The sequence below is a fragment of the Eutrigla gurnardus genome, assembly GCF_963514095.1.
Source record: "Eutrigla gurnardus genome assembly, chromosome: 20".
NCBI classification, from domain to species: domain Eukaryota; kingdom Metazoa; phylum Chordata; class Actinopteri; order Perciformes; family Triglidae; genus Eutrigla; species Eutrigla gurnardus.
Genome location: NC_139931.1, coordinates 2,203,806 through 2,222,247, shown reverse-complemented (window position 1 = coordinate 2,222,247; position 18,442 = coordinate 2,203,806). Strand labels below are relative to the sequence as shown.

General features: G+C 46.9%; 2 protein-coding genes across 7 annotated transcripts; both read left to right on the top strand.

The window, feature by feature from the left end:
• The first annotated feature begins 557 nt into the window (after positions 1-557).
• Positions 558-8,859, top strand: srrm2 (serine/arginine repetitive matrix 2). Of its 6 annotated transcripts, none has more exons than XM_084036666.1 (15): positions 558-749; positions 1,954-2,205; positions 2,561-2,656; positions 2,778-2,963; positions 3,146-3,232; positions 3,322-3,390; positions 3,472-3,501; positions 3,761-3,883; positions 4,049-4,187; positions 4,298-4,421; positions 4,701-6,330; positions 6,877-7,557; positions 7,680-7,754; positions 7,924-8,031; positions 8,349-8,859. In XM_084036666.1, exons 2-15 carry the CDS (start codon positions 1,958-1,960, stop codon positions 8,401-8,403), a joined length of 3,651 nt encoding a protein of 1,216 aa, XP_083892792.1. In that variant the 5' UTR covers positions 558-749; positions 1,954-1,957; the 3' UTR covers positions 8,404-8,859. The 6 variants fall into 6 exon arrangements, with proteins under 6 accessions (XP_083892792.1, XP_083892791.1, XP_083892790.1 ...); XM_084036665.1 differs by having other exon boundaries at positions 4,295-4,421; XM_084036664.1 differs by having other exon boundaries at positions 4,295-4,713; positions 4,747-6,330.
• Positions 8,860-10,186: 1,327 nt separating this feature from the next.
• LOC311031602 (ras-related protein Rab-35) lies at positions 10,187-17,721 on the top strand. The gene is given in 8 exon segments (XM_084037967.1): positions 10,187-10,342; positions 13,983-14,771; positions 15,461-15,511; positions 16,324-16,447; positions 16,527-16,651; positions 17,089-17,213; positions 17,449-17,547; positions 17,550-17,721. Coding segments are annotated over 7 exon segments (693 nt in total). The 5' UTR covers positions 10,187-10,342; positions 13,983-14,671; the 3' UTR covers positions 17,619-17,721.
• Positions 17,722-18,442: the final 721 nt, after the last annotated feature.

The following is an 18,442-nucleotide window of genomic DNA, read 5'->3' as shown; positions in this document are numbered from 1 at the left end:
GTTTCCGGCATACTAGTAAGGTAGTATGCATACTGGAACGCACAGATACCAGCTCACTCAGGAGTAACGGCAAAATATGTATGAATCCCCCTTTTTCTGTTTTGTTTTATTTTTTTCTTCTGAAGTATTGCAATGTTTTATTGTATAGCGTGTGTATGTTTGAGGTATGTTCAATAAAGAAAAAAATCACGGATAACAGTTAACGGGGAGCCTTTGTCTTCGCCGCCCCTCCCTCAGCCATATCCGCAATGCCAACAGTCTTCAAGCTTCCAAAACAGCCCTCAAAACTTTTTTTCTGTTTTTTTTTTTCTTCTGGCTTGCTTTCTCTGTTTTGTTCTTTTTTGTTTTGATTTCGTTTTTTTTTTGTAAAGTGTCTTTGAGCACCTGGAAAAGTGCTACTTATGTACTTATGTATTATAATAATAAAAATAATAACAATTATTATTATTATAAATATAACAGTGGATATCCAGTAGGAGGCAGTGTTGCAATTTAAAGGGATGTTGTCAGCTGTCGGAAAAAAACACCAACGAGCAAGAAGAAGTGACGTTATTTGGTTTTCATCTCGTTCCGCCTTTAGTTCCGAGATCAGAGAAGCTAGTTAGCTTGCGACTAGCCACGTTTCTTCATTATTCCACCGTTTAAAAGTAAAATTGTACCGGCTCCTGTGTTGTCGTGTTCAAGAGGATATTATTCTGTCGCCGGATTCTTCCGAGACGGTTTCTCCCCTTCTCCCGGAGAAAACGCTGGTACGTAACACTACGTTAGCTTGCGCGCTAGCTTGAGCCGGGAATCGTCCGCTACGCTTTAAAGTGTGTGGTTTTGGGCCTTTTTCGTTTTAGGGGAACGCATAGCTTTAAAATCCAGATACACACACGTTCAACCTCCGTGTAGCCTCATCTAGTGAGCCCTAATGTTGTGTTTGTGGGGGTTGGGTTGGCCTTAGTCATCATCGGGGTTAGCATCGAGTTAGCTGTCTGTACGTGAAGACGCAGGTAACAGGCCCGACGTGATTCTGGCGCACGTGTTAATGGGCGACAACGTCACATTTAATCACGATTAAATCCTCCAGATATAAATGAAGAGCGTTTTTAGATGCACAAACGCACACATCCACTGTTTCGGCCGTTTAGCAAAACCATGCTACGCTGCGAGGAACCTGAACTTCACTTTAAATTAGTTTTTATTTCGGTTATTTTTTTGGTATTTTCCGCTGTTTTGGTTCAGCCAACATCACAAATATATCTATATTAATTTATATACGTGTAGGAATTGTAAATACAGCCACGTCAATGATCTGGAAACACTGCTGGTTCATTTGTCAGCCATCTTAGAAATACAAAGTACCTCACTATTTAAAAAAAACAAAAACGCATCATTTTGGTTTAATAGGATATGTGGGTGTTGGTCATGGTGATTCGCTTATTTGTGTGAAGTGAAATCTTTTGAGGTCTTTATTTCTTTATTTTGTCATTTTACGACGTTATGGATGTTTTTATACTCAATGTCAAACATCTAAATACTATGATGGAAAAATACTGGAGCAAATGAGATTGTTACTTACACAAACACTGATTATATATGACTGACTATCACAACATTTCATTATATATTTATTCATAGTTTTTGTTCTCTATTCTACAGAATGATGGCCACTACATTTTGTCACACAAAACCTCATTTGGATAATTTTTTCCTGTTAAAAGAGCCAATCCTTGGAACTCGGTGTCTACATTAAAAACAATTAAAATCCAACACAATTTTAAAGTTTAAATAAAGGATTTAAATCACAGCTAAAATAGAAACAATGTTATTTCATATCTTATACCTGTGGACATGCATGTATTTTGTTTGTTGAGTTTCTTTTTCCTGTTAATATTTCTGCCAAAAAAAGAAATCAAATAAACTAAACATTGCTGTTGCCCATCTGTTTTTCCCTGTTGATGCCTGCAGAGCCATGTACAATGGGATTGGCCTGACGACTCCACGGGGCAGCGGCACCAACGGCTATGTACAGCGGAACCTCTCGAGCCTGCGGGTCAAACGGCCGCGGGATGAGCGCGGCGGCGAGCGGGATGAGAAGGACCGGGAGAGGCTGGAGAGCCAGCTCAACAGGCAGCCCAACGCCGACATCCTGGAGCACCAACGGAAGAGGCAGCTGGAGGTCAAGTGTGCCGAGCTGCAGGACATGATGGAGGACCAAGGGTAAGGCCTGGTCTCTGGACTAACAGGGGTTTTTCATACTAGTTTAATTATTTAAATGATTAATACATCCTCAAAATAGTTATCCATTCAACTTGTTAAGGTGTCAACTAAATGTTTCAGCGCTACTTGAATTGTTTTGACCTTTTCTGTCCAATCCTGCGACAGGTTTCTTTTCGCTTACATTGATTTATCATCGGGAAATTACTTTGTTTCTGCACTGTTGGTATGGAAATGTTGTAGCCTACTTTATTACCAGGAACTACAGCGGGAGGAAAAACAATACTAGTGTCAAGGGTGTTGCTTTTGGTCTGTGCAGTGTTAATAATAATATGCTCCTCTGTGTTTGGGTGGTCAGGTATTCTGCTGTGGAAATCGAGGAGAAGGTGAAAAGTTTCCGTATGATGCTCCAGGAGCAGCAGGAACCAGCTCCCGCCAGTGCTGAGAGACCAACGTAAGTGCAACAAAGACCGACAACGAGAATTCACATGGCTCCACTTTATTAAAAAAAAATATTTTTACCTCATATTGCACAGTGTCATTAATACAGACCTGTGTGGTTTGTCTTCTCTCAGGGCGACGGAGACCCACGCTCTGGCTGCAGCCAACCAGCAGAAGAACGACCGCCTCCGTGCTGCTTTCGGCATCTCCAGCGACTATGTGGACGGCTCGTCCTTCCACGCCGACCGCAAGGAAAAGGAGAAGGAGAAGAGAGATCAGGAACGCCTGGAGAGGGAGAAGCTGCAGCAGCAGAAATATACGTGAGTGAAATGAAACACACTCACAGTGCTGGTGTGCTATTCAAATTAATAGCTTCTCTTATAAAGCTGGACAATATGACTTAAATGTAATTGTCAATATTGCTGTTTTTAAGACATTGTAATACTTGCAGTCTATAATATGGTCATTTATGACCTGATGTTTCTTGCCTTTGCTCTGTCAGGTTGGTGGAAGACTCAGACAATTCCGATGATTCTCCTCCTAAGAAGCGCAGTCGGAAGAAGAAAAAGAAAAACAAGAACAGAGACAGGTTAGACAACTAACTTGATGGGAGCGGAAAGCGTTCTGACGATGATGAAAAGATGTGAAAGTGTTTTTTGTTTTGTTCCCTCTGTTCAGCAGCTCAGAGAGTCAGTCCCCGTCTCCTCGACGCGAGAAGAAGAAATCCAAAAAGAAGAAAAAGAAACGGTGATTAATTGCTGCATTCTTCTCTTTGCATTTAATTATTTCACATGGACTGATTATTGACTGGATATTTATGTGTTTCAGTGAGGCATCTGAAGACGAGGAAGAAGACAGGTGGGTGTTTTTTAAATCAGATTGTTTCCATTCTATCTGTCTTGCCTTTTTTTTAAGCGACAGAGTATTGCTCAGTTCTTACTGTAAATACAACATTTTACCAGAATGAGACGTTGACAGTTTTGGCTCTCGGTCTAAAAGCTGTAGCTTGTATAAAACTTTTATCCATTCCTTGACTATTGTTTATTGGACATCACCAAACCTGCTTTCGTTATGAACGTAGGACAAATGTGCTGAATGTCTGTCCTCTCTGATCCAGTCAAAGTTCTTCAGATGAGAAGCAGAAGGAGTCAAAGAAGAAACCAAAAACGGGTGACAGGTCGAGTCCCCCAAAAGCAAAGGCAGTGCGACAGAGGAGCGTCTCCTCTAGCTCTGCTCACAGGTACGAGACCACAAGATGATGGAATAAATATACACTTCTGCATTTAGACATTTTTCAGACCAGTTTGAACACACTGAACTGTTAGTCGGAGTGTATTGGCCTCAGTAACTCCACCGGAGAGATGGCGGCTTCTCAGTGAGTGTTTTTTTTCACTGATATCAACAGTCAGTCTCCAGCTCCACCGAAATCACGTCAACAGGACCAAACCGCAAGAAAAGCTGATGAGGGGAGAAAGGGGAGATCGCCAGACAGGAGGAGGCGGGGCTACGAGGATCACAGTCCACATCATCAGGGAGGCGATGGGGTAAGGCCACGACATCACACGTGTTTGATTGATTTGACCATGTTTTACCATGTATGTAAACATACATTTGTGTGTGAGATGACTTCAACGAATCTTTCCTCATCCAGAAGAGGCCCAATCTGGAGAGAGAAAAAGAGCGACCAAGTGAGATGGAGAAGACCTCCTCCTCCTCCAAGAGGAGACATGACTCTTCATCTCCTTCTCCACCACCACAGGCAGAAAAGGGCAGGGAGAAAGGAAGGCGCTCCAGGAGCAGAGAGGTGGAGAAAAGGAGGCGTTCAAGGAGTGTGGAAAACGAGAGGGAAAAGGGGAGGCGTTCAAGAAGCAGAGAGGTGGAGAAAAGGAGGCGTTCAAGGAGCGTGGAAAACGAGAGGGAAAAAGGGAGGCGTTCAAGAAGCAGAGAGGTGGAGAAAAGGAGGCGATCCAGGAGCGTGGAAAAGGAGCGGGAGAGAGGACGGAGCCCCAGAAGCAGAGAGATGGAGAGAGGGGGGCAATCAAGGGGCAGAGATGAGAGGGAGAAAGGGAGGCGTTCAAGGAGCAGAGATATGGAGAAAGGGAGGCGTTCAAGGAGCAGAGAAAAGAGGGACAAAGGAAAAGAGTGCGTTCCTCAAAGGACCAGACGGGACTCATCCTCATCCCGTTCTCCATCTCCTCCTCCTCCTCCTCCCAAACAGGAGACCAGGAGCGAAAGGAGCAGAGACACAGAGAGGGAAAAAGACAGGAACAAACAGGACAAAAAGATCAGACATGACTCCTCATCCCCTTCACCTCCTCCTCAGAAGGAGAAACCTAGGATGGAGAAGAGTGGAGAGAGGGAGCGCCGGGCTGAGAGGGATCTGGACTCCAAGGTGCCAAATGAAAGGGACAACAGGAGAGAGGCCGGCAAGAGACAGGAGAGAGACCAGTCTCCTTTCCAGCAGAAGAATGACAGGCGAAGGGACGGAGGACATCAGTCCCGTGCTTCCTCGTCCCCCGCCGCTCGCTCACCCGTCCCCAATGGCCGCCAGAGAGACAGAGAGGACGAGAGGAGACGAGACAAGGACAGGGAGAGCCTTAATGATGGGGACGGGCATCCGAACAAGCAGAGGGAACAAGGCCGAGAGCGAGGTCAAGAAGGCGGCAGAACAAGAGCCGAGGCTGTCCGTTCGACTACAGAAAGTAGGCGAGACGGGTCGAGACCTACTGAGAAAGACCGGCGCGAAAGACTGGAGGAGAAGACGAGAAGTCCTCCGAGGAAGGAGAAACATCCCGACAAGGAGAAACCAGCTGAGAAAAAAGAGAGCAGCAGCAGTAGCAGCAGTGGGAGTAGCAGCAGCAGCAGTGGGAGTGACAGTGACAGCTCCTCCTCCTCCTCTTCGTCATCATCTTCCTCTTCATCCTCATCGTCTGAAGACGAGGGCAAGGCCAAGAAGGCTGGGTTAGCCGGGAGGGAGAAAAGCAGCCCCTTGAGAAGTGCACCATCTGCCATCGGCGCCGCGGTTGAGCGGTACATCGCCAACGGTAAAAAGGAAAGCTCCGTCTCGGCGTCGGAGAGCGAGGGGCTCCGAGCGGCCCCGAAGGAGAGAGACGGTGGGGGAGACAAGCTTGAGAGGGAGAGGGCCTCCCACAGAGCTCCTGCAGAGACTCACCCGCCCCAGAAGAAGGGTCAGGAGCGATACAGCCCCACGCAGATGGACAGCCCCAGTCCCCCTCCCTCCCCACCCACGAGAGTGGACACCACCCGAGTCTGCAGCAGGTACTCGCCCTCCGAGGCCGAAGCAGAGAGACCCCGGGTGGAGGGGAAGGAGAGAGTCGGGGAGAGAGGGAGGGAGAGGAATGCAGCCAGGAGGCCGCCTACAAGGTCCAGCCCCTCCGCCAGAAGGTCACGCTCCCCCCCACAGAAAACCTCCGCTGCCCCCCCAGCGCGCCGCACTCCACCGAGGCAGTATCAGGAACCCCCGCCCCGATCCAGGAGACCGTCTCCTCCCCCGGCCTGGTCAGACCGGGACAGAGAGCGAGACAGGCAGAGGGAGCGAGAGAGAGACAGGAAGAGGTACGGAGAGAAGGAGAGGGAACGTGAGCGGGTTTCCAGGAGGAGCAGGTCCAGAAGCCTCAGAAGGCGGTCCAGGTCTCGGAGTCTAAGGAGGCGGAGCCCCCCCAGCAGGTGAGATGAAAACCCTCATGTACATATGTTTGTCTTTATTTCACCTCGCTCTGGGTGGTGATGTGAAGTCATAGTAACACGTTGAAACCTTTACACCTCAAGTACATAGAAATACTCATTCCATTATGTTTTTATATTGAGTTTAAGCACTTTGCAATCGCTAAACTTTCACACAAATTCAAATAAATAATTAATACTGTTGGGTGATGCATGCTTTATGTACTTATTTATTTTTTATATACTGGATGAAGATATCATGTAACCATTAGAAATAAAAAGAAAAATTAGGGGAATTGATTTATCAGCAGTTTATAAAATGTAAGATTATTGCTTTCTCATTGACAATGATGCCAAAAGGGAGTTCTTAATTACTATTAGAGATTATTATTATTATTAGAGGTAATACTTTAAATTTGGGATGCTCCATGTTTATTCCAGCGTAGGTTGATTTTGGGATGGTTCCAGGAGGAGGGTGAAGAAGTTAGTCGAGAGCTCTGGAAGAAGTAGTGTGACATGCTCAATCAAACCTCCTCTCTCCTCCCTCAGGGCCCGTCGCTCTCCTTCTCCTCAGGGCCGGAGGAGGAGCAGCCGCTCCCTCTCCAGAGAACGGGCGAGAGAGAAGGAACATGAGAGGATCCGGCAGAGGGAGGCAGACCAGGAGAGAGAACGGGTGCAGCTCCCCCCTAAGGCTGTCCCCCCACCCCACAGGTCCTCCTCCTCTTCCTCCTCCTCGAGCTCCTCCTCCTCCTCTTCCTCCTCACCTTCACCACAGCGAGAAAGGAAACAGGACCCAACGGCACTAACGGGGCGAGAGGACGAGAAGAAAGACGGCGGGGAGGCGAAGAGTCGCTCCTCTTCTTCACAGGGCCCTTCCAGAGACTCGTCTCACGCCCCGACATCAGGTAGGAGGGGCCCCCAGCCGGACTCCAGGCGCCCCGACGGGCCCTCCAGGAGGTCTCCAGCCAGCAGCCTACCAGAAACCAAACAGTCGTCACAAGGGCCGACGAGCAAGAGGCGGTCGCCCCCGGCGACGGCGGCTCAGCCGTCAGACCAAACGGTCAACAAGAGTGAGAGCGCCGTGAACGGGAAGGATGCTAACAACGCTAACAAGAAGGCCAGCAGGAGCAGCAGCTCCAGCTCCTCTTCCTCCTCCTCATCCTCCTCTTCCTCTTCTTCTTCATCCTCCTCTTCAGACAGCTCTGACTCTGAAGCAGAGCAAGGAAAAGGGTAAGCACCAACATATTCAAATAATAATAAAACATTCTACTGAAGAGTTTCTATTCAGGGATTGATTTGAAACGACATGCTAAATATTAATATTCACCTTGTTGCTGTCTTCTTTTCAACAGGAAGACAGTCAAAGCGCCAAGCTCTCCTTCCTCATCCTCCTCGTCGGAGAACGAAAAGGAAACAAAGAAAAAGAGGTACGAAGGGCAGAACGTCTGCTTTGAAGCTTCATTCGTTGACGTTCGAATGCTGTTTTCTCTCCTGCTGGACGTACACAAATAGCGGCACAATGTCGATTTAAAATCTTTATTTAAATACATATTGACATTATTTATGACTCTGACATGCTTTTTGTTTCCCTCGTAGCCCCGCCTTGCCTCGCAGGGTGCCGGCTGATTCGCTGAGAGATTCCCGCTCACTCAGCTATTCTCCTCCGAGGCACCTGAAAGGAGCGCCGCCCTCGCCAAGCCGCAGGTGTGTGGCCGCCACCACCGTGTGACCTTTAACCTCAGCATTTCAGTGATATTTTAATGTTCTGACTTTCCAGGGTATTAAATATTTTCTGAAGAAGATCAAATGTGATATTAGCAGCTGGTGACTGCTTCACTTTTACATGAATCTACATAAGATGAAGGATACTTCCATTAAAAGTGTCTTTTCGTTTACTTCTTCACCTTTTTTCTTTCATAGAAACTGTGCTGTTTTTATTAATGTTATACCAATCGGGCTGATTTAACATAGCGTTTATTTATCAGTAACATAAACCGGTTTCTGTCTTCCCTCCCCGGCAGGAGCGGCAGCCGGCCGTCGCCGAGCCGCTCGTCAGGCAGCAGACGAAGGAAATGAGCCGACAACTCTGAGGTGCTTCACTTCTTCTTCTTTGTTGTTTGTCTGTTCACCCCCTGCTGGTTTGAACTGGACTATAACACGGACTCTGCAGCCAGCGGTCAGTAGATACATGTGTGAACGTCGGGGACGCGTTTCGCTTCCCGAGCCGCCACACAGTCATCAACCACCCGAGGCCGGCTTGTACTCTTTCTTGTTGTGGGCTGAATAAGAAACGTACACATTCTCACACACACACACACACACACACACACACACACACACACAGTTAAGTAAAAATGTAACTAATAATGTTCCTCTGTACTTGTACCGTTTGTTTCATTATACCTGTAGATATGAGCTGTCTGTATTTTGGTTATCGTGTAACGGATTCAAATTTCCATTCAATGTGAGCAGAAACTGAAACGTGGATAATTTCTTTGTTGAACATGGTTAATAAAAGGCAATTGTACATTTTATTTGTGTGGAATTTTATCTGTATGGTTATTCGTGGGACATCAAAGAAGACCAGCAGTGAACGTGTTTCACAGCCTGATGTCTCCTTCCTCTGAGCTCCATTACAACTCATCAATGAGCCCCACTGTTTAATTACCATCAACATACAGATACTCACCAGAGCACCAAATGTGGATTCATCCGCTGCTGAAAATAGTCCCCCAACTCATGCCCTACTTCCTGGTAACTAAAAAGTGACCAGCTGTTGTAGGAAATGTCTTTTAAAACATTAAACTATATATTTATGTTTTTATAGATTTTCATCAGCAGGTTGAGAGGCACATTGTTAGTTTTTGATCTCTTTGGGATTTGGTTGCATGAACAACGACTTAGATTATCGACGCACTTTATCCTTTAAAATCTTCAACCCAGCAGGGTAGGATCATTACAAACTAAACTAATCAACCAATTTAGTTTTAATCCAAATATATTATTTTAAATCCCAAATGTAAGTGGAATATTGCCATAAATTTGGATGCTTGGGTTTTAACATTTCTCAGTGTAAATAATATAAATGTTAGTGGGAATTTAGCTTCCCGGCAACTTTAAAATCCTCTACAGAGATGAGTGTGTTATTTATCGTCTGTCTGGGGTTTATTCTAATACATCAGTTTACTAGTCTTAAACTGTGATGCTTGTTCATGTTTTTTCATGAGTTTTTGAAACGACTTGAAGCTTTTTGTGAGAGTGAAACAGGATGTGGACAGAAAGATTACTCACTGGTTTTTGGCTGCTGCTGAGGTGATGAAACTGGGATGGTGACATCAGTGTTGGGTGTGTCTTTAATGCTGGTTTCATTCCACACATTCAGTTCACAGAAAATCAGCACTAATGTGTTTGCATGTGCGTTTACCTTTTTGGTTAAAAAAAAGAAAAAGGTGTGGACACGAAGAATTCCTGAATTGTGAACTACTTTTGTTTGATATTAATTTGTATTGTACTGTTCCTGTTATTTATGGAGGCCACCAATATCAGAAAAAAAGAAATGTTCTCAAAATAATGAGTTAGTATCTCAAAATAATGAATTATCTAAAAAATAATTACACATTTTCTCAAAATAATGAGTTATTATTTAAAAAATAATGACATTCTATACTAACTCATTATTTTGAGCAAATATTTTAAGAAAATGTATATTTTTTTGACGGCGGTGAAAATGGGCCTCCCTTGTGTGTTTTAATAAATTCAGTTTTTAAAAGAAGTTAAATTTGGGGGCCCTGGTTTGGCACACGGTGGCTGCACGGAGCCGTTTTTCCCCACATGACTTGAACGCAGCATCAGATGATGAGAGTGGGTCATCAGCAGCAGACAGACAGGTGTGGTCGGCGGGGAGACATTCCGACCGGAGCGCGGATCCAGCGGACTGCCGGGACCTTAAACCCACCACCGCGGGTCTGTAAGCACGAGCCAATGACGCAGCGGAAAGTTCACGTTAACGACTAAAGTAAGTTCACTTCTTCATTAAACATCCCGGTTCAAAGTTCCTCCGGAGGATCGGGAAGTTTCCTGACGTCTTGGCGTCGGGAGCAGGCCAGGGTCAGGCCGGAGACCGTCACTGAGGTCCGGGTGAAAAAACAACCCGAGAGTTGAAAAGTGTATTCTCTTATTAATGGCGGCGCATATTTAATCAAACATGAATCGTCTTTTTGTGTGAGTCTTTACGGTCTCATTGTTGAAGTAACGTTTAAACAAATACTACCAACCGACGTAACGTTAAAGTAGCCAAACACGTACGTGACAATTGTAGTACTTCAACGTTCAGACATGTGTTTGTAACGTGTGCCGAATTGAAGAGCGTCTTTTAACCGTCACTCTCGTATCCGTGATAGTAACGTACAATCTTAGCGTAGCATCGGTTGAACTGGATTTGTGAAAAACGAGAGATTTCCGGGGGAGGTTCGGCTCGACGTTCCCGTGAAACTAGAACGCGTCGTACGAGGGGGTTAGCTGTCGGTCAGCACCCAGATACACGGACGTTCAGCATCGACCTTCAGTGGAAGCAGCATTTCTGCGGTCGTCCCTGGTGTTTTCTGGTTAAACGAGCCCACCGGCTGCTGTCATCCCCGTTTACTCGGGGGTTTACACCAGACTACGTTCAAAATATCTGGAAAAATACATCTGCGTGTCCATCGGTGAGTGAAACCGCATATTACATTAAGTTACGCTAGTCTCTCTCTAACTGTAGGCGTCGGTTTTCAATTCGTCATTTTTAAGTTTACAATTAGGCTTCGAATTAAAGTTTTAGTGGATAATTAGCTGTGCTTCACACAGCCGAATTGAACGGTGACTAATATTAGACTCAACACTATTCTGAATTGTGTTGTATAATCTTTAGAACAGTTAATATTTACTTAATTACAAATACTTGTCATTTTAAAGGGGCGATAGGCGTGCCTGTCTTACGCCAAAGATAACGTGTTGGCGCGAGTTTAGCTCGCTTTAGCTTTAATTAGTCAGCGTTGTGTCAGAAAGCCGCGGCAGCTTTTCCTGTTTTCATGGAAAACTGGGCCAACGTTCGTCAAACTCCTGTTTCACTTCCCGATTTATGGCCGTCATGAGCGGCCATTGACTGTCCGGAGCTGTCTGTTGTGCTAGCAAGCTAACACGGCTAACGTTAACGTTATGGGAGGGGGGAGGCGGGGATGAGGAAGTTATATTTAGTGACTCAGCTGTTGTTTGAGGAGGGAGGTAAGGAGGGACACACTTTAAGGAGTAAGGAGGGAGGTGAGGAGGGACACACACACCTTAAGGAGTTAGGAGGGAGGTAAGGAGGGTCACACTTTAAGGAGTTAGGAGGGAGGTAAGGAGGGTCACACTTTAAGGAGTTAGGAGGGAGGTGAGGAGAGAGGGAGGTAAGGAGGAACACTTTGAGGAGTTAGTAGGGAGGTGAGGAGAGAGGGAGGTAAGGAGGGACATGCACACTTTAAGGAGTAAGGAGGGAGGTGAGGAGAGAGGTGAGAAGGGAGGGACACACTTTAAGGAGTAAGGAGGGAGGTGAGGAGGGACACACTTTAAGGAGTAAGGAGGGAGGTGAGGAGGGACACACTTTAAGGAGTAAGGAGGGAGGTAAGGAGGGACACACTTTAAGGAGTAAGGAGGGAGGTGAGGAGGGACACACTTTAAGGAGTAAGGAGGGAGGTAAGGAGGGACACACACACTTTAAGGAGTAAGGAGGGAGGTAAGGAGGGACACACTTTAAGGAGTTAGGAGGGAGGTGAGGAGGGACACACTTTAAGGAGTAAGGAGGGAGGTGAGGAGGGACACACTTAAAGGAGTAAGGAGGGAGGTGAGGAGGGACACACTTTAAGGAGTTAGGAGGGAGGTGAGGAGGGACGCACTTTAAGGAGTAAGGAGGGAGGTGAGGAGGGACACACTTTAAGGAGTTAGGAGGGAGGTGAGGAAGGACACACTTTAAGGAGTAAGGAGGGACACTTTAAGGAGTAAGGAGGGAGGTGAGGAGGGACACTTTAAGGAGTAAGGAGGGAGGTGAGGAGGGACACTTTAAGGAGTAAGGAGGGAGGTGAGGAGGGACACACTTTAAGGAGTTAGGAGGGAGGTGAGGAAGGACACACTTTAAGGAGTAAGGAGGGACACTTTAAGGAGTAAGGAGGGAGGTGAGGAGGGACACTTTAAGGAGTAAGGAGGGAGGTGAGGAGGGACACTTTAAGGAGTAAGGAGGGAGGTGAGGAGGGACACACTTTAAGGAGTTAGGAGGCAGGTGAGGAAGGACACACTTTAAGGGGTAAGGAGGGACACTTTAAGGAGTAAGGAGGGAGGTGAGGAGAGAGGGAGGTAAGGAGGGACACTTTAAGGAGTAAGAAGGGAGGTGAGGAGGGACACTTTAAGGAGTAAGGAGGGAGGTGAGGAGGGACACTTTAAGGAGTAAGGAGGGAGGTGAGGAGGGACACACTTTAAGGAGTTAGGAGGGAGGTGAGGAGGGACACTTTAAGGAGTAAGGAGGGAGGTGAGGAGGGACACACTTTAAGGAGTTAGGAGGGAGGTGAGGAGGGACACTTTAAGGAGTAAGGAGGGAGGTGAGGAGGGACACACTTTAAGGAGTAAGGAGGGAGGGAGGTGAGGAGGGACACACTTTAAGGAGTTAGGAGGGAGGTGAGGAGGGACACACTTGAAGGAGTAAGGAGGGAGGTGAGGAGGGACACACTTTAAGGAGTTAGGAGGGAGGTGAGGAGGGAGGTGAGGAGGGAGGGAGGTGAGGAGGGACACACTTTAAGGAGTAAGGAGGGAGGGAGGTGAGGAGGGACACACTTTAAGGAGTTAGGAGGGAGGTGAGGAGGGACACACTTTAAGGAGTAAGGAGGGAGGGAGGTGAGGAGGGACACACTTTAAGGAGTTAGGAGGGAGGTGAGGAGGGACACACTTGAAGGAGTAAGGAGGGAGGTGAGGAGGGACACACTTTAAGGAGTTAGGAGGGAGGTGAGGAGGGAGGTGAGGAGGGAGGGAGGTGAGGAGGGACACACTTTAAGGAGTAAGGAGGGAGGGAGGTGAGGAGGGACACACTTTAAGGAGTTAGGAGGGAGGTGAGGAGGGACACACTTTAAGGAGTTAGGAGGGAGGTGAGGAGGGACACACTTGAAGGAGTAAGGAGGGAGGTGAGGAGGGACACACTTTAAGGAGTTAGGAGGGAGGTGAGGAGGGAGGTGAGGAGGGAGGGAGGTGAGGAGGGACACACTTTAAGGAGTAAGGAGGGAGGGAGGTGAGGAGGGACACACTTTAAGGAGTTAGGAGGGAGGTGAGGAGGGACACACTTTAAGGAGTTAGGAGGGAGGTGAGGAGGGACACACTTTAAGGAGTAAGGAGGGAGGTGAGGAGGGACACACTTTAAGGAGTAAGGAGGGAGGTGAGGAGGGACACACTTTAAGGAGTTAGGAGGGAGGTGAGGAGGGACACACACTCACACATTAAGCAGCAAATGAATTCCTGATATGCTTAAAGGGAATGAAGTGAGATAATTGATTAATTAAATGGATGTAATTGACTAATTGAGAATGTATGACTGTACGCTGGTTAGGAGCCGGGCTGACGTGTTCTCCTTTATCCTCATCATCATGTTTCTCTCTGTTTAGCAGCTTTCTGGGCCGAAGAAGAAGAAGAGGAAGTGAGGCCTGAAACAGTACGTGGACCTTTCACCACCACGGAAGTGAAATCAAGGGATCAGCTTCAGGGAACCCCGACAGAAGCAACGACGACTCAACCTCAGAGGGAAACAGGAACGCCTCGGCCTCTCACTTCTTCTTTTATTTCAAAAAGCAAAGCGATGGAGTTGATGAGCGAGCGGCGGAGGAGCTCAGGGCAGTAATTCATCATCGGTCATGGCGCCCGGCCGCACCGTGTGAATGCGTCTGTGAAGATCGGATGTGGGACGAGGAGGCAGCGTCCACACTGACTGAACTGTGAAGGATAACAATCCGTGAGTGTCACACCGGTTGGAAACTATCACCAGGTGGAACCGGGACGGAGGAGGAACCGGGACGGAGGAGGAACCGGAACGGAGGTGGAACCGCGTGGCGAGCATGAGCCACGCATGCAGGAAGCTCCCGTTCTCTGCCGGTTGCCGTGGTTCCCCTGTGACTCCGGAGAGGACGATGTGAACGTCTGGAAAAACCACATCGACGTCAACGTGCTGGGATTCAACTGGAATGTCCGTGCGTTGCCGCGGCGATGCCTGTGATTGTTTGAACTGGTGCCGCCGTGAGCTCGTAGCGTCGGGAGGAAACGAACAGGGGTGGGGAGATCGGGGAGATCACCTCCCTCTATGAAACAGATTCTCAGTGGGAGATCCAGTCAGAGGTCCTTCCAGATGGCTGGGAAGGACTACAATCATCTCTTCAAACTGCTCATCATCGGAGACTCCAGTCAGTGCATTTCTCTTATAGGATAATAATATAATGTATATAAAAGAAAAGCTCTGCATGGGTTCACTGTGGAAACGAAGCAGGAAACCGCTTCTAATAGTCAGCTGTTTGATTTAACTTTATTTAAAGAGTATTGTATCTAAATATTATGATATTGAACATTTAGATTTATGTGTTTCACAGCCAGAGACATGCAGATATAACGTAGAGAAACCTTCATTCATACGCTCATTCAGGGACGACGTATTACCTCGGCATCGCCATGGTAACCTCCACCAAAAGCCATCTCCTCTTTACCTGCAGATATTCAGCAAACGGATGCAGATATTTAATTGGATTATAATTAATACCCTGAAGTGATACTTTAGATTTTTTGAGAGAATAATATTGCGGTAGTTGAGTTGTTATTCTGCTTCATGCGAGTCTCTGTTGAACGCGTTTCCTCCGGTGCGTTCAGGATTGTAATCTCTCTTTTTAAACACACTTACATCTTGTTTGGTTTTCTTTTTCTTGCTTAGTTTCACTTTTGTTATCCAGAGTGTTTTCTGATCTACAGGAAGGAGGCCGTCACTCAGACCGGGACACGGTCTCGTGTTCTCGTCTGACATTCTTCTCCTCGCTCATTCACTTACTAATCTCTCTCTCTCTCTCTCTCTCTCTCTGCCTGCCTGTGTCTCTCTCTCTCTCAGATGTGGGGAAAAGCAGTCTCCTGCTGCGCTTCGCAGATAACTCCTTCTCTGGTGAGTTTCCAGGTCAAATCACCATAAACGCCTCAATACTGGGGCTCATACTAACCAGCAGGAAGTGAGTCTTAACTGCCCCCCCCACACACACACACACAGACGTCTTTTAGGGAGGCTGTAAAAGCATTTAATCAGGTCCCGTCATCTTCCATCCTGCAGGTAGAGCAGAGCTGTCTGAACCTGTCTGCAGCTCCAGAGGGACGACACTTTCTAGACAGGCAGACAGTTTGGGGGGGGGGGGAAGAGGGAGAACAGGCTTCTAAACATACCCAACATACGAGGAGGGGACCCGTGTGTATCGGTCTGCTGGTGAACGATGGACTGTGACTGTGTTAATCTCTGTAAGCAGCACACGTGAGGTGGCATTCATCCCGGTTTCATCTGAAGAGAACGTCCAGAATGTGTGTAAATGTTCACGCGTGGTTAGATTGATTTAGATCAAACATATCAGACGCACAAGAAAAGCTGGTCCCTGAACGCCTCACACAGTTAGTTCTGCTCATTAGACCTCCGGCTGAAGGGGAGTTTGTGTAAACACACACTCAAACATGTTTACACTCCTAAACAAGCTCAACAAACAGATGTTTATTTATTTATATATTTACTCAGTTATGTCAATGTTTTACTGGGAGACAAGTTCAACATCTTCCTAGTGATGATGTTATAGTTTTAATGTTTACCTTTTTTTAGTTTCGTCTTGCAAATGAGTTTTGTAATATTTGGGGTTGTTGTCATGGCAACGAGGGCCAAAACCTCCAGGATAAAACCCAGACAACTACAGTCCTGCGTTCTGCTGTTCTCTGCTGCAGGCAGCTACATCACCACCATCGGGGTCGACTTCAAGATCCGGACCGTGGACATCGACGGGGAGCGGGTCAAGCTGCAGATCTGGGACACGGCGGGCCAGGAGAGGTTCAGGACCATCACGTCAACGTGAGTATCGAGCTTTAAACCGGGACTCTTTCCCTCACTGGGATTCCTCTCCGTTCATCCGCCTCTCTTTGTGGTGCAGCTACTACAGGAACACGCACGGCGTCATCATCGTCTATGATGTCACCAACCCCGAGTCCTTCGTCAACGTCAAGAGGTGGCTGAACGAAATCTCCCAGAACTGTGACAACGTCTGCAAGATCCTGGGTGAGTCACCGTTTCTACACGTTTACTATCAGACATTAAGAGCGTTTCCTTCATGTCATTCACCACCGGAAAACTCAAACCTTGAATGTTAGTGTGGGGTTTTCAAGGTTTGAGAAGGTCTTGAAATGTGTGTTGTATGTGATGACATCTATGATAGAACAGAGAAAAGAAGATCTCCATATTTGAGGGACTGAAAACAGCATTTTCTGACATTTCTTTATGAAAAATGACTTTTGATGATGAACAGATGATGAAAATAGTTGGTGATTATATTTCTGTGGATCTGTTAGTGGAATTAGTTTTCCTTTCCTTTCTGGTCCGTGACCATAACTGTGACATTTTGCTTTACTTTACTAACTTATGAATATCTAACTTGAGTCTTTTCATGCCGTTAGAGGAGACTCGATTAAAAGATAAACCTGTCTCACCCTCCTCAGTGGGAAACAAAAGTGACGACCCCGCCAGGAGACAGGTGGATACCCAGGATGCAGTGCGTTTTGGGGAGTCGATGGGGGTCCGGGTGTTCGAGACCAGTGCCAAAGAGAACATAAACGTGGAAGAGGTAACGTTTTAATATGCTTTCATGTTAGCCTCCATTAATGTTGAATGTGCTTCAGTTCTCATCAACGCTCTGAAGATGCTCATCGTTTCCCCGCGTGGTTGGTTGAGATGCTGTTTCCGTGGTTACGGGTGAACTTCCACCGCTTGAGGAGTTTCTTTCTGGTTTATTTGTGTTTAACCACACAACCCTTTTTTTTTTTTTATGTGACTCGTCCTTGTTTTGTCGCCTTGCCCAGATGTTCATGGCCTTCACCCACATGGTGCTCCGGGCCAAGAAGCAGAGCCAGAACCGGGCGGAGAGGGAGCGCGAGCGGGAGAAGGACACGGTCAACATCAGAAGGACACGGTCAACATCAACGCCCACAGAGACCGAGACCGCAGGAAGAGAGGGAAGAAGTGCTGCTGAGAGGAGATGGACTCATGTGGGAGGAGGAGGAGGAGGAGGAGGAGGAAGAGGAGGAGGTGCCTTAGTGAGGAGAGACGTGTCGGCGGTTCCACCTGCAGGTCGTGTGTTCGATGCCGGGCTGCAGGTCGCCCTGCCAACCTGTCTGTGGTGCAGCAGCCGGAGTTAAAGGGTCATTCTGGGGTTTTTGACTTTTTAGCAAATTTACTACAAATCACATTTTACACAGCAGACTCCATTCCTAATATTATACAAATATATATATTAATATCCTAATATGGCCACAAAAAACGTGAATTCACATCTCGATAACAATATTTATGTTTTCAGGTAATTCAACAAATAAAAATTAAAAATAACCACGTGGGTTTCTGTACTGTGAATGAAATACTCGGCAAATGAAAAGTATTTTCTTTATTTAATTTAATGATCCGATGTCCTGGAGTTAAACTGTGTATCACGACATCCAGATAGATGATTTCATCCCAACACGATTCCACTGGAAGACGATTCATTCTCTTTGAGTTGTGATGCTTTTGTTTGGTCGAGAACCTGAAGACGGTCGGTGGAGACGTTGAAACGTTTGCAGATTCTGTGAGATGTAGTGACCTTTCCTCTAGTGCAGAAGTGAGTGTTTGTATTATGGGATGGGATGGGAGGAGCCGCGCTGCCTTCAGGGGGAACCGTCGTGTTGAAACAAGTCTTCCAGTTTGACTTTTTAATCCCGACTCGATGAAAGGTGTGAAGTCTGGACTTCATGTGATCGAAGTGAACGAGCTGAAACGTTCAGAAACTCTGTGACGCTCCTTTAACTTTGCACTAGTGGA